A 16494-nucleotide genomic window follows, 5' to 3' on the forward strand; every position below is an offset into this window, starting at 1 on the left:
GAAACTAAAATCCAATATTTGCTGTTTTTCTCAGACTTGCATGACGGTAACCTGAATGAGGTCATGTCTTGGAATGATGGGCAGACATAACAAGCCATTAAAAAAGTTAGAATTACACTAAAACATGTCTGGTATTGGGAGTGCTATACTTTCTTGCTTAATGGATACATCTTTTGGTTAACAAAGAAATATCCATCCATCCATTATGGTTTTTAAAAGGCCAATCTTACATAAAATCTAATGCTAAGCTAACTCCCCAATGACATGGATAAGCCTCACATTTGAAAAGTGGCAGAGAGAAATGATAAAGTGACCCCTTCCTTGTCTGGTCCGAGCCTTAGGACTTTTTTGTTTCGTCCGAACTAAAATAACAGGTGTGAAACGTGCCATAGACCAAAATGAATTCTGACCTAAAGATGTGGTTATGGTATGGATCAAACTGAACTATGGATTGGATGGTTTGCAGCGTGAAAACAGTGTGTATGATAGTTCAGACTCTTGGCAAAATTATAGGAAGTCAAGACAGAATTAAACAAGAAAAGAGGAAAAAGCAGGATTGCTTGTACTTTTCACCTCAGACAATATAAGGTTTGAATGACGAGGACGTTCATGTTGCTGGTGGTAAAACCATAAAAGTATTACAGTGGCAACAACATTAATAAGGGAACCGATTCATTCATTTTCTCAATCCAAACATGATAGAGAACCTGCGGTAGCCTTCAGTTGTCATAAAAACTCAAAAAGTGTTTTGTTTTTCCGGTTTGGGCTACTGTAAAAAAAAGCATGGTGGCCTAGAGAGGACCCGCTCCTGATGTACATATAAATTATTTAAATATAAAGGGCGCATTGTAGGGTAAAAAACAACAACAATTCACATAATTTAGATGAAACATCACTAGGATTATTTTATATTCATTTTCTGCCAATAGTTCCCTTTCACCTGAATCTTACACACTGGACCTTTACTTATCTGATCCAAGCTCACATACAATAATTAAAACATTAAAGAAAGTTTTCATCAGAATAATTCAACTATTCAACCAAACTTTATGTTGATCCACACTCTCTTTATAACTTTATTCTCTTTAATGGTGCAGGTCCATTCAAAACACTGAAGAATTAGATAGATACTGAATAATTAGATAGATAGATAGATAGATAGATAGATAGATAGATAGATAGATAGATAGATAGATAGATAGATAGATAGATAGAAAAATAGATAGATAGATAGATAGATAGATAGATAGATAGATAGATAGATAGATAGATAGATAGAGGGAATATGAATAACAAAAGGTCAAAATTAGTCAAGAAGGAATGAAGACGTATCAGATTATAAATGCTCTGTAAATGTGACAGGACTAAAGAAACGCACCAGGGGTCTGAATGAACAGAATGATTCCTGCGCCCTCACTTCTCCGCCGGCCCCTTTAAACGGGGAGGCACCCCGGTGCTCGGCGCTGCGCTCCGGGAGGGGCCGAGTCACGGAGTCCGGTGTGCCCGGGTCTGGAGCGCGGACGCGTCGGAAACCTCCCTGGAGGGGCCCCGTGTAATTCGATGCATGCTGTTAAAGCTTAGAGTATATTGTCTTCCCCTTTTTGCTTATGAAGCCTCCACCCACCGGCCCACCCTACATTTAGCGGATCATGTGACTCGGGGTAAGTCATTTGCAAGTACAACAGTTCTCTGTGCGCTCCCATTCATTTCCTGAGAACTGCCTAAGCTGAGCAGCTGAGAGGCAGAAGGGGAGGGAGCTGATCACACACACACACACACACACATGCACACACACACGCACACACACATGCGCACACACACACATACGCGTACAGTACACACGGACATACGCGCAGAGTGAGAGGAGCGAAGAGGAGAGGAGAGGGAAACAGTGTCCTGGTCTCCACGGCTCTGCAGCTCCTGACAAGGTCTGTGTGCATTTCTCTCGTCCCGTTCCTCCGCCGCTGTGTGCTTCATCTGTCACGTTGCTCGGCTTTGTGCTTGTGTTCCGTGCGTCTTGTTCAGCTGTCATTGATCTGTCAGGGCAGATGACAACTCGGATCACCTATGGCATTGTGTCTGGTGTCTGTCAAACCGGAGAGCCCTGCGTGGTGCGGCACTGGGCATGTAACACTTCAGCCCCCCCACTATGAGAAAGAAGAATCAGAAGCTGTCATTACGAGAGACGAAGAAAGAGAAGTGATCGGTGGCTGTGGGCATATACGGGCAGCCAGCATCCTGACCCTGCAGTGGCCGGCACCGGTTGTGAAATCCTTCACCTCCAGAGCAACTTCAGAGCTCCGCAGAGTTGTGTGGGGAGATTATTGACTGAGTGTGTTGAATGTGAGAGTTCGAAGTGTGACGGCAGCAGCAGCAGCAGCACACACCGAACTCCCCCCGCGAGCACGCTCACTGCGAGAGGAAAAGTTTGCTGCCTGTCAGACTTTTGTGACTTGTCACAGGAGAGTTTTGTTTTTGTGCCTGTGTGTGGGTGTGTGTTTGTGCAATGCATTGGTGTGTGTGTGTATGTATGAATGATTGTTTGAGAGAGAGAGAGAGAAAGAGAGAGAGAGAGAGAGAGAGAGAGTCTTGTTTGCCCATGATAGCCTACTGTAGCAGCTTAGAGATAGAGAGAGGAGGCTGTTAGCAACGGGTTAAACATTAGGAGGCTCGGGTAGCGGAGGAAGGACACTGGGTGTGTGTGTGTGTGTGTGGGTGTGTGGGTGTGAGTGTATATGTGTGTTTGTGTGTGTGTGTGTGTGGGGGGGGGGGTGTTGCAGGGTTGGTGTCTTGGATGTCATCGGCAGCGCTCTCACTTCCAGCGTAATAGTCATTGGTATTGATGGGTGGCTGTCAGAGAGGCAGGGAGCCACCAGGCTGGGGAGAGTGGCCGGGGGCTGGCCCTTGGCTGTTATTTTCAATTACAGGGGACCAGGGCAGAGCTGACAGCAAAGGCATTTGTACATCCAGCAGGAGGGGGAGGAGGGTGGGTGGTGGCAAGAGGAGGGGAAGGAGCAAGAGGGCAGGAGGGAGGGAGAGAGGGAGCGAGGAAGGTGGGAGGGGGGCGATGAGACTCTGGCCCCTGCTCCTGGGTTTGATGTGGAAACTGAGCACTGACCTCTGTGACTTTACCCCCGTGCTATGGAGAGGCCCTGGTTTGGCTTTAACTGTCTAACAGCCACAGGGTGTGTGTTTGTGTGTGTGCGTTTAACAACAACAAAAAAATTAATAAAGAGGAAGAAAGAGAAGTGGGTGGGCTTGTGTGTGTGTTTGTGTGTGTGTGTGTGTGTGTGTGTGCGCGTTTGTGCGTGTGTGTGTATATGTGTGTGTGCGTGCGTGTGTGTGCCGTGGATGAGACCCCCTGCAGCTCAGGGATGTTCAGCGAGTGAGATTAGTGCCCATTTAAACTCTCACTTAAATCCATTTACAAAAGGGCCTTCTCACTGTGCATGAATAAGCAGGCTGATATTACCACACATGTAGTGGAGACTCTACAGTGGAGAAGAATCATATCCAAGCTCTGAAACAGGAAATATAAATATCTCCTGGCGCTGGTGAACAAATGGCTGAAGGCTGCTATGAGGAGAGGGTGATAACGCTTGAAGATATGATCTGAATCCTGAAGGGTGTTTTTGCGATGACATAACAAAATGATAAAACGCTGTAGAAAATCAGATCAAATCTCCAATGTTGAATATCTAAACCAAACCGCCTATAATGAATCATCATAGTGACGGATGACACCATTGACAGCTGAGCCGTGATACAGACAGTGAAACTCGCAGAAACAATTGTGGTGTGAGAACTCGTGCAAAAGAAAGTGGCTGCTGTGCTATTAACTGTACAAACATGTGTAACATCACAGGGAACGAAACAGCTTGAAGCGGCAACAGACGGAACGTGCAGACAGTCAGATGTAGCACTGACTATCACAACAGTATGAATCCTGATATGTGATGTATAAAAGGAAGTGCATTTGAGGTTAGGGTCATTTAGAAACTACACACTCATAGATATCAGTCCCCCAAATATGCTTGGATTTTGTTTTTATTAGCATCCTTGCATCGTACGCTGGGAAATTGGTTAAAAACTGTCCGATCTCGCAATGTGAAAAATAAGTGAAAAAAACCTCCCTTGATCTAGGCCAAAACTTAATGGGTTCTTTCTTTGCCCGTGTGTGTTTAGTGGAAATCTGTAGTCGTTTTTCCATAATCCTGCTACCCAACCAACCAACCGACCAACAAACCAAGCAAGCAAGCAAGCAGACTGTGGTGTAAACATATCATCCTTAGCTGAGGTCAAAAAGTGAAATTACTCTGTTAGATGCTATGAATCGGGACTCAATGAAATGATTTCAGTCACCAAAGTGATTTGTTGCTGTTTTTCCAGACAATTTTTTTAATGAGTGTTTTCAATTGTTTGGTTTGGCATCTTTAGCTAAATAAACACTTACATCGGTAGTTTATTTTCACTGTCATCCACTGTACGTCACGTTGAGTCACACATGGTAAGATTTATCACCATTAAAACCATACTGGTTTGATCGTGAACAATACGATGCGGCTCGTTCAAGTTGTTTCCCACCACACAACTGCATCAAACTGCTGCTGCCGCGACTCAACCCCCACCTCAAGACAAGGTCCAACGGCTTATGATAGAGATCAATGCAGGTGGGGGGGGGGGGACTCAATTAAAAAGCCAGTCACCAATGGATAGACTCTAACTGTCCATCAACGCGGCTCGGACCGGCACATTTAATTGCTCGGAAGGATCGCCCCCCCCCTGACTTAAATCATCATCTGTCTGCCACAGATCACAACTCACAATTTGGGTGTGTGCTGACAGATTGTATCTTTCAGGAAGAAGTGCTGTGCGTCTTCTATGTGCACTCCAACTACATGTAGGCCCACTGTCTTATTCAGGGAGATAGGAAATTCCCAGTATTACCCCCTAATCAGCTGGGTTAACTGCTGGCATATTGACAGACTGCTGTATCATTGATCCATGTGGGTGTTGTGGAGTGTATCGTCATTGATTGCAGATAGACTGCAGTCCACAGTGTGGCTGGAGTCACTGGGGGTCCCTGAATGTGAGCTGAGGAAAATTAAAGAGGCAGGGAATGCTTAAGGTGCACCGCGGGATATTCTGTGGCCCCCGGTTATTAAGGTTTCATCACATTTCCAGAGAGCTGTCCAACCTGGACGTTCAGCCATAGAGCGAGAGTTACCTACCCCCAGGATCCTGTGTGTCGAGATCCTACGTACACAATTTGTGCAACAGACAGCAGGCAGACCGACGGCTTTGCAGGTTAATGGATGTACCTGGATACAAACCTAATGAAAGCAATGTGACACAAAGGTCAAGGATCGAGAGGGTTAAGCATCCAAAACATCTGGAGCTACTCAGCTGCTGTTTCACTCTGCACCAGAAGACATGCGGCTGGTTGTCATGTTGCGCTTCCTGTGTCCGAAATAGGACCAATATTTGTAGGTGATAGCTGTGGGTCTAACTCTGTGTGCTGTTGTTTCATCATGTCAGGAGATGACAAAATGTGCTCCCTCCCCTTTGTGCGTTTTTATCCTGTGGGGCCAACCTTTGACCCCCTGGTGTCCAGCCCACGTTTGTTTACCAAAATCGAGTTAAGGGTGTACACGGAGTGCCGGAGCATGTGGGTTTTGTGACTAAGTACGAGAGAGAGAGAGGGAGAGAGAGAGAGAGGGAGAGGGAGAGGGAGAAGGAGAGGGATAGAGAACGGAAAGTATTGTGCAAACGTGGTCTCAACAGTGAAAGCAAACAGAAAGAACTACAATCTAATTTTGGCTATTACAGCTTGTCAAACATCACCATAAGTAGTTTGATTTTAGTTGCATTTCTTGGTTGATTACTTCTAAAAAGTCTTATCTTTTCATAAACATGTGTCATCAAACAACAAGCAGATGTAAGCGTAGGTGTATTCAAGGCAATGTTTTCTGACCAGTGCACAGATCCAAGTTTTGTTCTCGCAATGACACCATCTCTAGAGCCGAACACTCAGCGCTTACTGGAAATGACTCATAGCAGCGCTTGACCCCAGACTCTGATTTAAGATGGCTTGGTGTTTCCATGGCTCAGATGGAAATGTATGTCAATCTCTGGTGATGTTTCCTCCGTCTGCTTTGCTTTAGCCAACTATGGTTGGTCAATAGAAGGAGGGAGAGAAGGAAGGAAGCCAAGATAAGAGGATGGGAGAGTTGTTCGTAGTCATCACTTTCAGATTGTTTTGGAGCATTTTGAGGTGATGTTAGAGGAAGAGTTTCCCTTTACAGTAACTCTGGGCGGCTATGGCTCTCTTGCCTCGGTGCAGATGACTTCAGCAGACCTGCACACGGATGCTACACGGATTACTGTGAACTTTGTTTCCAGTTGTACTGTAGGTCAACTGTTAGGAGGGGAAACCATGCAAACAACATGTGGAACCCATTTGGGGGGTGCCTGTGGCATTCCAGGGGCTCTTTGGCTCCAGCGATGACCGAAATGTTAGCTCATGCTATGCGCCGTGACTCCGCTCGATTAGCCGCTTCGACCAGGTATCAACATGGCATCGCATCAGTTGGAAAGTAGAGGAGAAATAACCGAGATGAAGGAACGAGTAGATGAGTAATGGAGGTAAACACAGCTGCTGGCTGTGAGTGGTGTTGGAGAGCTGGAATGGGTCAAACCAAGGCGGAAAAACTCGGTGAGCGAGAATAACTGCCCGCGCATTTGATGTCATAAGTGTAGGAATGTTTCGGTTGGTCGATATTGTTTGTTTCCTTATGCCGAGTGTTGTGTGGGGGGGGGGGGGGGGGATTTGGTTGTGTCACCACAAAGTGAGGTTAGATAGGGTAGGCTCTTAGTGAGGCTGCATCAAGACTATTTAACAACAAGGCCAATTCATTTCACCTTGTGTGTTTGTGTACATGCCCGTTTGTATCACCAGAGACAGCGGGTGAGAAAAAGGGCAGCATGAGAGAATTTGGGAAAAAAAGCGTGTTTAAGTGTTTGAAACGATATGTAGTAGATGAGTCAGTGTATTGGTGTCTCCGCATGCCTGCATTGTGCGATTGTTGTGAGACATGTAGGTCGTTCTTTGAGAGTGCAAGTGAGTGCACACATGTGCCCATACAATTCAGTAGACGAGCCATTGTGAGTAGCGTGCATGTACACGGTGCATATGTTGGGGGAGGGAGAGATCGCACATGCACTCACGCACACATGCACAACACATTCAGACATACATGTTAGGACAAATGCACACACACACACATACATACACGTATCAGAGCCTGGGGGGATAAAAGACAGTAGCCCACTCAAAGAATCCCCCATTAGGGCAGCAGCAGTGGACTGTCATCCCTTGGGGAGGGGAGGAAGAGAGGGAGAGAGAGATAGAGTATGTGGGTGGTTGGCGGTGATAGTGGTGGTGGTGGGAAGGATGCAGGTTACTGTGAGGATGCTAATCTAATGCATCCCACCTCAATGTTAGGGCAGCGGATGAGAGCAACCTTCAGTATCTCTAAGCAGAGAGCAGCCATAACCTTTACATGACTGAGTGCTGTGATTCACACCTTGACGTGCACTCTCATGTTTTTTTGTTGTATCCTAAACACGCTTTCTGTAATATTCTATATCTCTCTGTTTTATAGTGGATTGCGTACAAGCATTCAGTGGAGTAAAAAATGGTCTGCGGCTTTTCCAGCAGTTTATCTACTGCGAACTCCGGAGCCCGCGATGCACCTCGGACAGTTTGAGATAATTATCAAGTACTGCAGTGTGGTCACCTCAGCGTGGGACCTCTGCACCGAGAGTAAATAAGAGACAAGAACAGAGTCACTTAGTGCATCTTTTATTGATCCACCGGAGCTAACCCTTTCTCTCCGTCTCCCCCTCTCTCTCTCTCGTGCACACAGACAGTATAGACCCGCCGCGTGAAAACCTTCGCCGTAAACATGAAAAGAATATTGCAGCGTCCTCCCGAAACGCCGCGCCAATTACTGCGTGTTATTTCGCTCTGCCTCACCCCCCCCTCACCTCCTCCTTTGGTACAAGTGAGTTTTGTGTCAGAGGCTATTTTAGATGCGCAGCCGCTGACCCCGCTGCATTTACCGAGGGTGAGTGCATGTGTGTGCGTGAAGGGTGTTCCAGAGAGGTCACCCGATTATGTTGAAACAAGAAGACCTCGCAGTGTATTGGCTGTTTTGGAAGCTGTTTGTGGTTTCTTAACTCAGTCCAGCGCTCACACTGGTATATCTAACTCAGTCCTTCTCATGATTACATGAAATGATTTTCAAATCGATATAAACTGCCCAGAAGGGTGTCACTAAGCGCTGAGACTTGTGAGTCGCAGCTCACTTGAGTAATGCCACCTCACTTTAGAGCCGTCACAGTCACAGCTTGTTTTGCTGTTTCTCTGCTGCATGTGAGGCACATGATGCAAGAGGATGTCAGACTCTTGGTGCACCTCTCGGTGGAGCACTGTGGAGGAGGGCATGTGTGTCATTGTGCGTGTTTGACGTGCATGCGTGTTTGTGTGTGCGAGTAGGTGTGTGTGGGCGGCTGTTTGTGTTGAATGGGCATCTTTTTTCTTCTTTCATGGGCACATGCTGTGAAATCGGGGGGGGGGGGGGGGTTGTGTGTCTGCGGGTCTGAATGTAGGATAAACTTGGTTCATCATAGGTGCAGGTAAAGGTCACAAGATTTGTGAGTAAGTGTGGTAGTCAGATTGTCGGAGCGGGGCTGTGGCTCAGGAAGTCGTCTTCACGAGAAGTGCGTTTGACACCCAGACGCAGACAAACCAGACAGCGACTGACTCCTTTTTTCGCTTTGAGTGTTTCCTCTCAGAATAAATAGCTTCTTCATTTCCCACAGTTTCACAAGACCTTAAAAGGGACGGAGGCGGTATTAGTTGAGACGCAGATCTTACACAAAGACAAAAAGTCTCATCAAACAAAAATATTCACAGGATTTTCTCTTTGACCTATTGAAAACACTATTTTATTTTTAGAATTGTTTTTAGGTGTGACTAAGACTACGAAGAGACACTACAGACCAGCAGAATCTGATCAAAGTATTGTCACTGGTTTGATATGTATTAGATAAAACCATGTGTTGGAGTATGACAGAGTTTTATTAATTTAGTGGGATCAACTTCTGGTGGAAACTATATTTGTTTTCTTGTGTGAATAATACAGCTTTAACCACTCAGCAAACTATACCTACGATTGTGTGTGTTTGTGTATCTGTGTGTGGTGAAGGCTGTGGACTTGAGCCGCATCCGGCGACCTCATCCCCCTCATCCCGACAGGATTACTGACACAGGATCCCCCTGCCCCTGGCAGAAATAGCAAAGACCCAAGGGCAATCCACCAGAATATGGGAACTTCCGTGGGCCCTCGCTTGTGTGTGAGCGTGTGTTGTTTATATGTGTGTGTAAGTGTGTGTTCTCTGTGTATTTACATGGGTAAACTCTTCAAATGGAGCTGGTTTCCTCCCAGGTGCTGAGTTCACTGGCTCAAGAACACATACTGCTATGTCAATTTAGATTGACAAATTATTCCTCCTCTACATATCTGACTCTTCCTTTGTTGCTCCTTCATATACGCTGTATATGAAGGGAAGTTTTATATCAGATGTGTACTGGAACTTACATAATGAGGAGAGCGCTGGAGTAAAAACAAAACATGGCACAACATATTGCTGCTGAGCCTATTCACACATTCTCCACCAAACCCCAGGAACCCAGGGTCAGCTAATCTTCTCGCCTCTTTTAAGCTTACACTCAGCATTACACATGTATCCTCCACTAGTTTATGAAAGATTGTTGTATTTAGAATACCACGTATAAAAGTGTGCAATTCAAACTTTATGGAAAGAGTCACACTATGGATCTGTTTTTCCGCAGTGGGTCACGAACAATGCTGGGCTTCACCACAATGGAGCCTGATTTTCATTCTGAAGCACAGATCGATCGGATCAATAAACCCTTTGCAGTCTCCATTCAACCCGTGCAAATGGTTTTTGGTGTCCATCTTCGCGGCTGTCTCGGCCTATTCTCCTCCGCGTCTTTGGTTTTTACAAATGCTCAGCTTTCCCTTTGCTTGGCGTTTTCTGACAACCATTTTGTCGATACCATCCTTCCTCACCCGCAGCTTAAAGGTTGGTCATGCAAGGCTTATTCATTAAGTCACAAGTCGGTATGGGAGCATAATGGCCATATTTCAGCTGCTGCCGACAGGTTCTTTAAATCAAATGATCCTTGATAATGTGTTTATTCCTTCCGAGTTTCATGACGTCAAGGAGCCGATGTTGGTTTTGATTTGCTGGCTGCATGACTGAGGGCAGCAGGGAGCCCAGTCCCTTGTGTAACACATCGGATAAAACTACAGGTGAAGCCCGAACAGAATCAGACAAAGCCAGTGTTCACGCTGAGGATGTTTCTAACGCATGATTGATGTGAAACTGGAGGAATACAAATATCTCAACTTGAAACCGTTTTTCACTGGTTTAATAATCCACTAACATCCAATAACATCTGGTTTTCTTATGCAATGGGAATCGGCATTCATTCTAGGGTCAAATTACTTAGTAGTTAGGAAAACGTGACGTCCCTACGAAAGCGCTAATTTACTATTTTTTTCTGTTTTTTAAACGTCCAACATTACGAGGCACAAACATGACACAAATTGAACTTTCAGGCGGTGGCGTGGAAATAGCCATGTTTGTGTTTTTTAAATCGTGGTAACATTGCGCAAGGGTAATTTTTTTCTTCTTCATATCGTGCAAGATATCACTCTGGCAAGACACCGAGGTGAGAGAGCTTCTCAGTTTCCGTTGCGTTTGTGCCGTCAAACATGACTCACCAGGGGGAAAAAACTGAAAAACAAACTCCTCTACTGACAATGGGGAAAGAGTAAATCTGTCTTTTTGAGCAGGTTTACCTGTGTTCAAAAAAGTATACCAAGTATACCAAGTCTTTTTTGGTGTATTTGAAAGACTGAGATTTGAGATTGCTTTCCTCAGCAGAAGTTCTATGTAATTTTTATTTGTTTATTTGGTTATTTAGAGGGATCCCCATTAGCTCTACCCTAAGACAGAGCTACTTTTTGGTGGGGTCCACATTTAAGGTATACATACTGATATCGAACATTCAATACCAATATCAAACATTTAAAACAGACGTTATATTATAAGTATATCTTACATTATGGATATCAAAAACTAATGTACATAAAAATTGTGATCATATAATATTACAGATATCAAAAATGAGTTCAGTGGTTGTGCAATATTACATTTGTAATGATATAAAACTCTGATATATACAACTCCATGGAAGCGAAAACTGCAAACCATGTAAGAGAATACTACTCATTTACATACAGTACCTCACCATCTAGTGTCACAAGTATGCAATACCCAAGTGTTTCATCATTTGCTTTTTGAACATATATTTACGTTTCATATTAGTAATTTCTGTTGGTAGTAGGTTCCATGACTTCATGGCTCTGTATCCCACAGTACGTTTAAGATAATTGGTATTTGTTCTTGGGAGTTTGAACCTGCCTTCTATTCATGTGACTGCCGTCTAGATGCTCTACCCAAGTGCCATCCTTCACCACCACACATTTTCTTTTCGTGACCACGTCTGACCCAGATATTACTCTTCATATGTGAATTTCAGACCCAACTTTCCAGACACTTTTTAGGAGTTGACCCCCATTTTAAAGCGATGGGGCTTGATAAGCTTCCCAAATTTGGCTGTATGTCCCGGAGAGGAAAAAAATCCAACACATGAGGATTGTATTCGCTCTAATAATAGCTGTGTTCATGAAGAGAGCTGTGTTGTCCCTCTGTGGAGCTGATTTATTCCCTGAGGGAAACACGGAGAGTTTTAAGGTAAAGTGCATCAGTTGAGTGCGTCTCTAAGGGGGTTTTAACCTGAGAGGGAACTTTACTCTCACCCCTTTTTCAAAGGGTAGTGCACATAGGACTGGGTTGATGCCACTGGGTTAGAGAAGTCTGTGCTTCTGTGGCTGGAGAGGTAGTAGCAGCACTCTGCTCTCTTGAGTCCAGTTCAAAAATGTCCCAGAAGCATCCAAAAGACTTTGCTGGCTGCTGCTGCCAAGGAAAATACATCTTATGAAATGGAAATTCTGAGACCATTCACAGAGTGCCAGGAATGACAAGGAAAAAAAAGACTATGTCCATCTCAGTACATCCAGGAGTGAGGTCTCAGGGAGAACTCACATCTCCACCGTTCTTACATCGACACGTAACATCAACTCTGTTTACCTGGTGTGTGCTGTATGCGGTGGGAGAGTGGTTAAAGGGGAACTCCGTCTATTTTATAAACAAAGTTCAGTTATGATGGGAAGTGTTAGTCAGGTCTGACACTGTCAAGTCGAAGATGCCATTACAGCTTTGCATGGAATGTTACTTCACCTTCATTTTTTAATCTTAACTCGGGATGAAAACACATTGTGAGGGATTTAGTCAGCCAAGGTTGCCACATGCTCTTCTTAAAGAGTAACTTCACATTGAGCTCTGGCTGAAAATGTAAGACTTACACTACATGTGCTGAAATGGCTTCTATATAAAGCGTTTAGAAAACTTATGTGGTATTACTTTTCCCTTCCATCACACTTGAGTATGCTTTGAGTATGGGACTATCCTCCTCTGAAACCAGTGTTTAATTAATAAGCTTTATGCTTCACTGTGTAGAAGGAACACGGGGTCATTCTTTATTTGTGTAGATATCAATATCAGCTTGACTTAAACATTGCTTTTAAAACTTGTATACATTTACTAATAGGTTATTTGTTATATCTGCGCCTATACAACTCAATAATGGGCCGATATCTGATAGTAGAATCGGATCATTGCATCCCTGCTGTCTATGTTTTTGCTTTCCAGGGCATCACTGGGCTCTGCGTTTGAAGGTTCAAGTCTGTTGAACCTTTGACCACATAGAGGGCTGTTATTTGGCAGGGCGCAGTTACTTTTTAAAGCAGTAACTCTGCGGGGAACTTTTTGAATGACTCTCAAGACCAGAATGAGGCCAGCAAGATGAGGTCATGAACAGAGACAGCCTAATTCGAAGCAGACTAAGGCCCGAGATCAAAATCAGGTGTGATTCAATTGTTCCTCTTTGGAATCAGCACAGCAAAATCGGTATGTTCTAACAAACATTTATCAGGCGTTTATTTCCCCCCGGGTCTACAGAGGTGTCTGCGTTACCTGTCTGGTGAGCGAGTTCTCAACGTTCCTCCGCTTGCACTGCCTTTTTAAAAGTTTCTGCACCGGGCGAGTCAAAGGAGAGGAAGCAGAGGAGTGTGCTGGGGAGCTCGTAGATGTCGGCTTGTTATCAGGCCAATATGTCACCTAGGGGTGTCCAGTGGCACACAAGGAGGAAGTGAGCTGTGGCAAAAAGGCCAATGGCATACAACACAGGAAATGCTCCTCTCACGTCGCCCACAGCGGCGCTCTTTCTCATGCATTTTGCTCTGGTTTACCAGTTAATCATTGGCTTCAGATTTGCAACATTTCAATGTTTTTCCTTCCCTCTCCTGCTTTCCCCTTTTCCCTCTCTGGCGGAGGACAGGGTGGGAGGAGGAGGAGGGGGGGGGGGGGGGGGGTCTGTTGGCATTCTTGCACCGTGTGCTTTGCGCTCGACCGGGCCTTGGCTCGGGTCCATATCCCCTCTCTACCCTCTCTCGCTTGTCCGACTAGAGCCCCTCCTCCTCTGTCCCACTAAACACCCCGCTCAACCCACCTTCGCAGCCTCCCCCCAACCTCTTCAACTCCCCTCGGCCGCTTCCCCAAATACCGCTCCAACCACAAGCCCCCACCCACCCACCCACACCCTATCCCTCACTTCTCTTACTATCACCTTCCTTAATCCGTCTTCATGTGTCTCCCATAATTCATTGCCCCCCCCCTTCCAGCCCCATCTCCTCCATCGCAGACCGTGGCAGCAGGTCCAGCCTCTGTGACACAGATGCACCCAGTTGCTCTGGGCGCTCAACATGGGAACAAAGCATTGGCGGGGCCCTTCTGTTAGAGTGGGTCTCTGGGTGTGTGCATGTGCAAGTATGTGCATAGAAGAGAGTACACACTGCCAGATACTAAAACTGCTCTTGTGAGTTTGTTTAAGCTTAACTTTCTCCTCGATTTGGAAAATGAGTTTCACTGCTGTGTGAGCAAACACCCAGAGATGGCGTCGAGCAGGATCCATCTTCACACGCTCATGTGCTGAGAGAACATGAACTCACGGTGATTTACACCTCCCACTCAACCAACAAACACCTTTGAGCTTTTGTCCAAGACAACTACTTCCTGTTTAGCAATCAACAATAAACAATTACCTCAAGAACATCCATCTTCATTCAAATAACAGCAAACTGACAGCAAATGAATTGAGCCATTCCTGGGGATTTGTAGACTGTGGGCTGAAGCCTTGTCGAATCTTTACATGCTTTCCTTTTTTATGTAATGGGGTTTATGTGGCGAGCGTGCAAACATCTGCACATGGGTTTACAGGAGGGGATGGTGTCATTGAGGTCTCAGAAGGTCAGAGCTTCCATCTAAAATCTGTACCGCTTATCCTTTGAGGGTTGCAGGGGGAGCTGTAGTGTGAAGCCCAGCTGACATAGACCAATAGGCGGGATACATCCAGGACACGTCACCAGTCTATTGCAACATATAGAGATAAAGAAACAACCAACTCTCACATTCAAACCTATGGTCAATTTTTATTCTCCAGTCAACCCCAATCTGCATGTCTTTGGACTGTCGGAGAAAACCCACGCAAACAAGTGGCGGCCATGCAGACTCCTCACAGAAGGCCGAACCGCCTCTTGCTGTGACAGTGCTAACCACCGGTCAGAGGTTTCTTGGTGACCCCCCCCCCCCCCGCCTCTAATTGATCCAGATAGTCTGTTCAGGGTTGATTCGGCTGAGCTTTATCCTCTCACTCCAGCAAGGTGCTATATCGCCTCAGTCAGCACACGGAGCTGATAGCCCATCAACGAGATGGGAGATAGCAGACCTGTGGGTCATAGATGCGGATATGAGGTGGGAGTTTGAGCTTGTGCTTCGAAATGCATTAACCGTCACACAAATAAGCATAAACAGAAAAGCGAAGAGAGCAGCAGACACGGAAATAGTTTTATTTCGCTGCCTGAACTGGCCTAAATCTTCACCTGCTCCCTTTACCTTTTAGTATTTTTTCTTCCTCTGGATTTTGGTGGGGACGGGAGGGTGAATGGGTGGATGGACGGGTGGGTGGGAGGGAGGGAGGGAGAAATGAGAAGCTTCAACACTCCACTGCCCTCCTCTCCATCCAACTCCCCCACACACCTGGGATGGCCATTTCATTTCGGAGTGCAGCAAATGGAAAGGTGATCTTAATCTACCCTGTTTCCCTCTAACCCCCTCCCGCTCTCCATCTCCCACACACAGAGCCTCATACCACTGATGGACAGCACACTGCTGGTTGCCGGAGCTCGCAGCCAGCGCACCAAGTGTAGAGCTGGAGAGGACTGGAAACACATCGGTTTATTAACTTCAACGAATTCTCCTCATTTCAAACTCAATCTTTGTTCTCATTTTTAATCTTTTACACTTGTGATCCCCGAGCTCTAACTGGCCAGCGTGATCTTTTCCTGGGAGCTATTGACAGTCGACATCGGTCAAAGTATTTCGACGTGAATTCCTCAATACACAGTGCCCCTGTGTTAGCTCATTACTCAGTGTTAGGTCTCTCGCTGCTGTTAGCTCTCTGGTCGTTACAGTCACAAGTAGGGGTATGCACTTGCCATTGATTTCCTATGAATAGCTTGCTGCAGGCCAGTTCATTAGGAAGGTGCTCACACCCCACTGGATTAACTGGACTATAGGCGAATGGGTCGAGGCTGCTGCTTGTGCAATTCTGCTGCGTAAAAGTGAAAGCTGTCTTATTTTTCAGTAACAGGAGCGGGATATTTATGAAAGGAAGAAAAGTACGAATGACCTCATGTGAATCCTGAGTGCACCCGGAAAAAAAGAGGGGAAAATGTCTCTTTCCTGGAGTGATGGTCTTCTAGAGTAAAAACAAGCCTCACTTTTCAGCCTCTCTCCGCTCGCTCGCCTCTCTTCCTCTCCTCGCCTCATGGCTTGAGGCTGGACTGAGGCTGCAGCTCCACCTGCCCTGCCGTTACTATGGCAACGCTATCTGGGCCTACCAAGACCTGAAGCCGAAGGACATCCTGGACAACAATACAATAGCAGCACAGCCAGGGTACCTGAGGGACTAAGACCTGAGAGGCGAGATCTGGGGGGGTTGCAGGCCGAGTAAATCCTCCCTCTTTCTCTACCTCCCTCTCACACACACACACACACACACACACATACACACAAACACAGTCAGGATTAAGCGGTTGCTTGAGAATCTAAGAGGTGGCGGAACAATACTTGGCATTAAATGAATCTGCTGTGGCA

At 45.8% G+C, this 16494-nt stretch overlaps 1 protein-coding gene across 2 annotated transcripts in view; it reads left to right on the forward strand.

The window, feature by feature from the left end:
* The first annotated feature begins 1509 nt into the window (after nucleotides 1-1509).
* The window catches only part of klf12b (Kruppel like factor 12b), a 41958-nt gene continuing 26973 nt past the window's right edge, over nucleotides 1510-16494 (forward strand). Inside the window, exon 1 of one of the 2 annotated variants that reach the window (XM_062402329.1) lies at nucleotides 1510-1661. In XM_062402329.1, the coding sequence (XP_062258313.1) occupies nucleotides 1565-1661 (97 nt within the window). In that variant the 5' untranslated portion in view covers nucleotides 1510-1564. Of the gene's footprint in view, nucleotides 1662-1695; nucleotides 1929-16494 lie in introns of those variants that run through there. The other variant, XM_062402331.1, reaches the window with a different exon arrangement.

This window comes from Platichthys flesus, chromosome 13 (assembly GCF_949316205.1).
Source record: "Platichthys flesus chromosome 13, fPlaFle2.1, whole genome shotgun sequence".
Lineage (NCBI taxonomy): Eukaryota > Metazoa > Chordata > Actinopteri > Pleuronectiformes > Pleuronectidae > Platichthys > Platichthys flesus.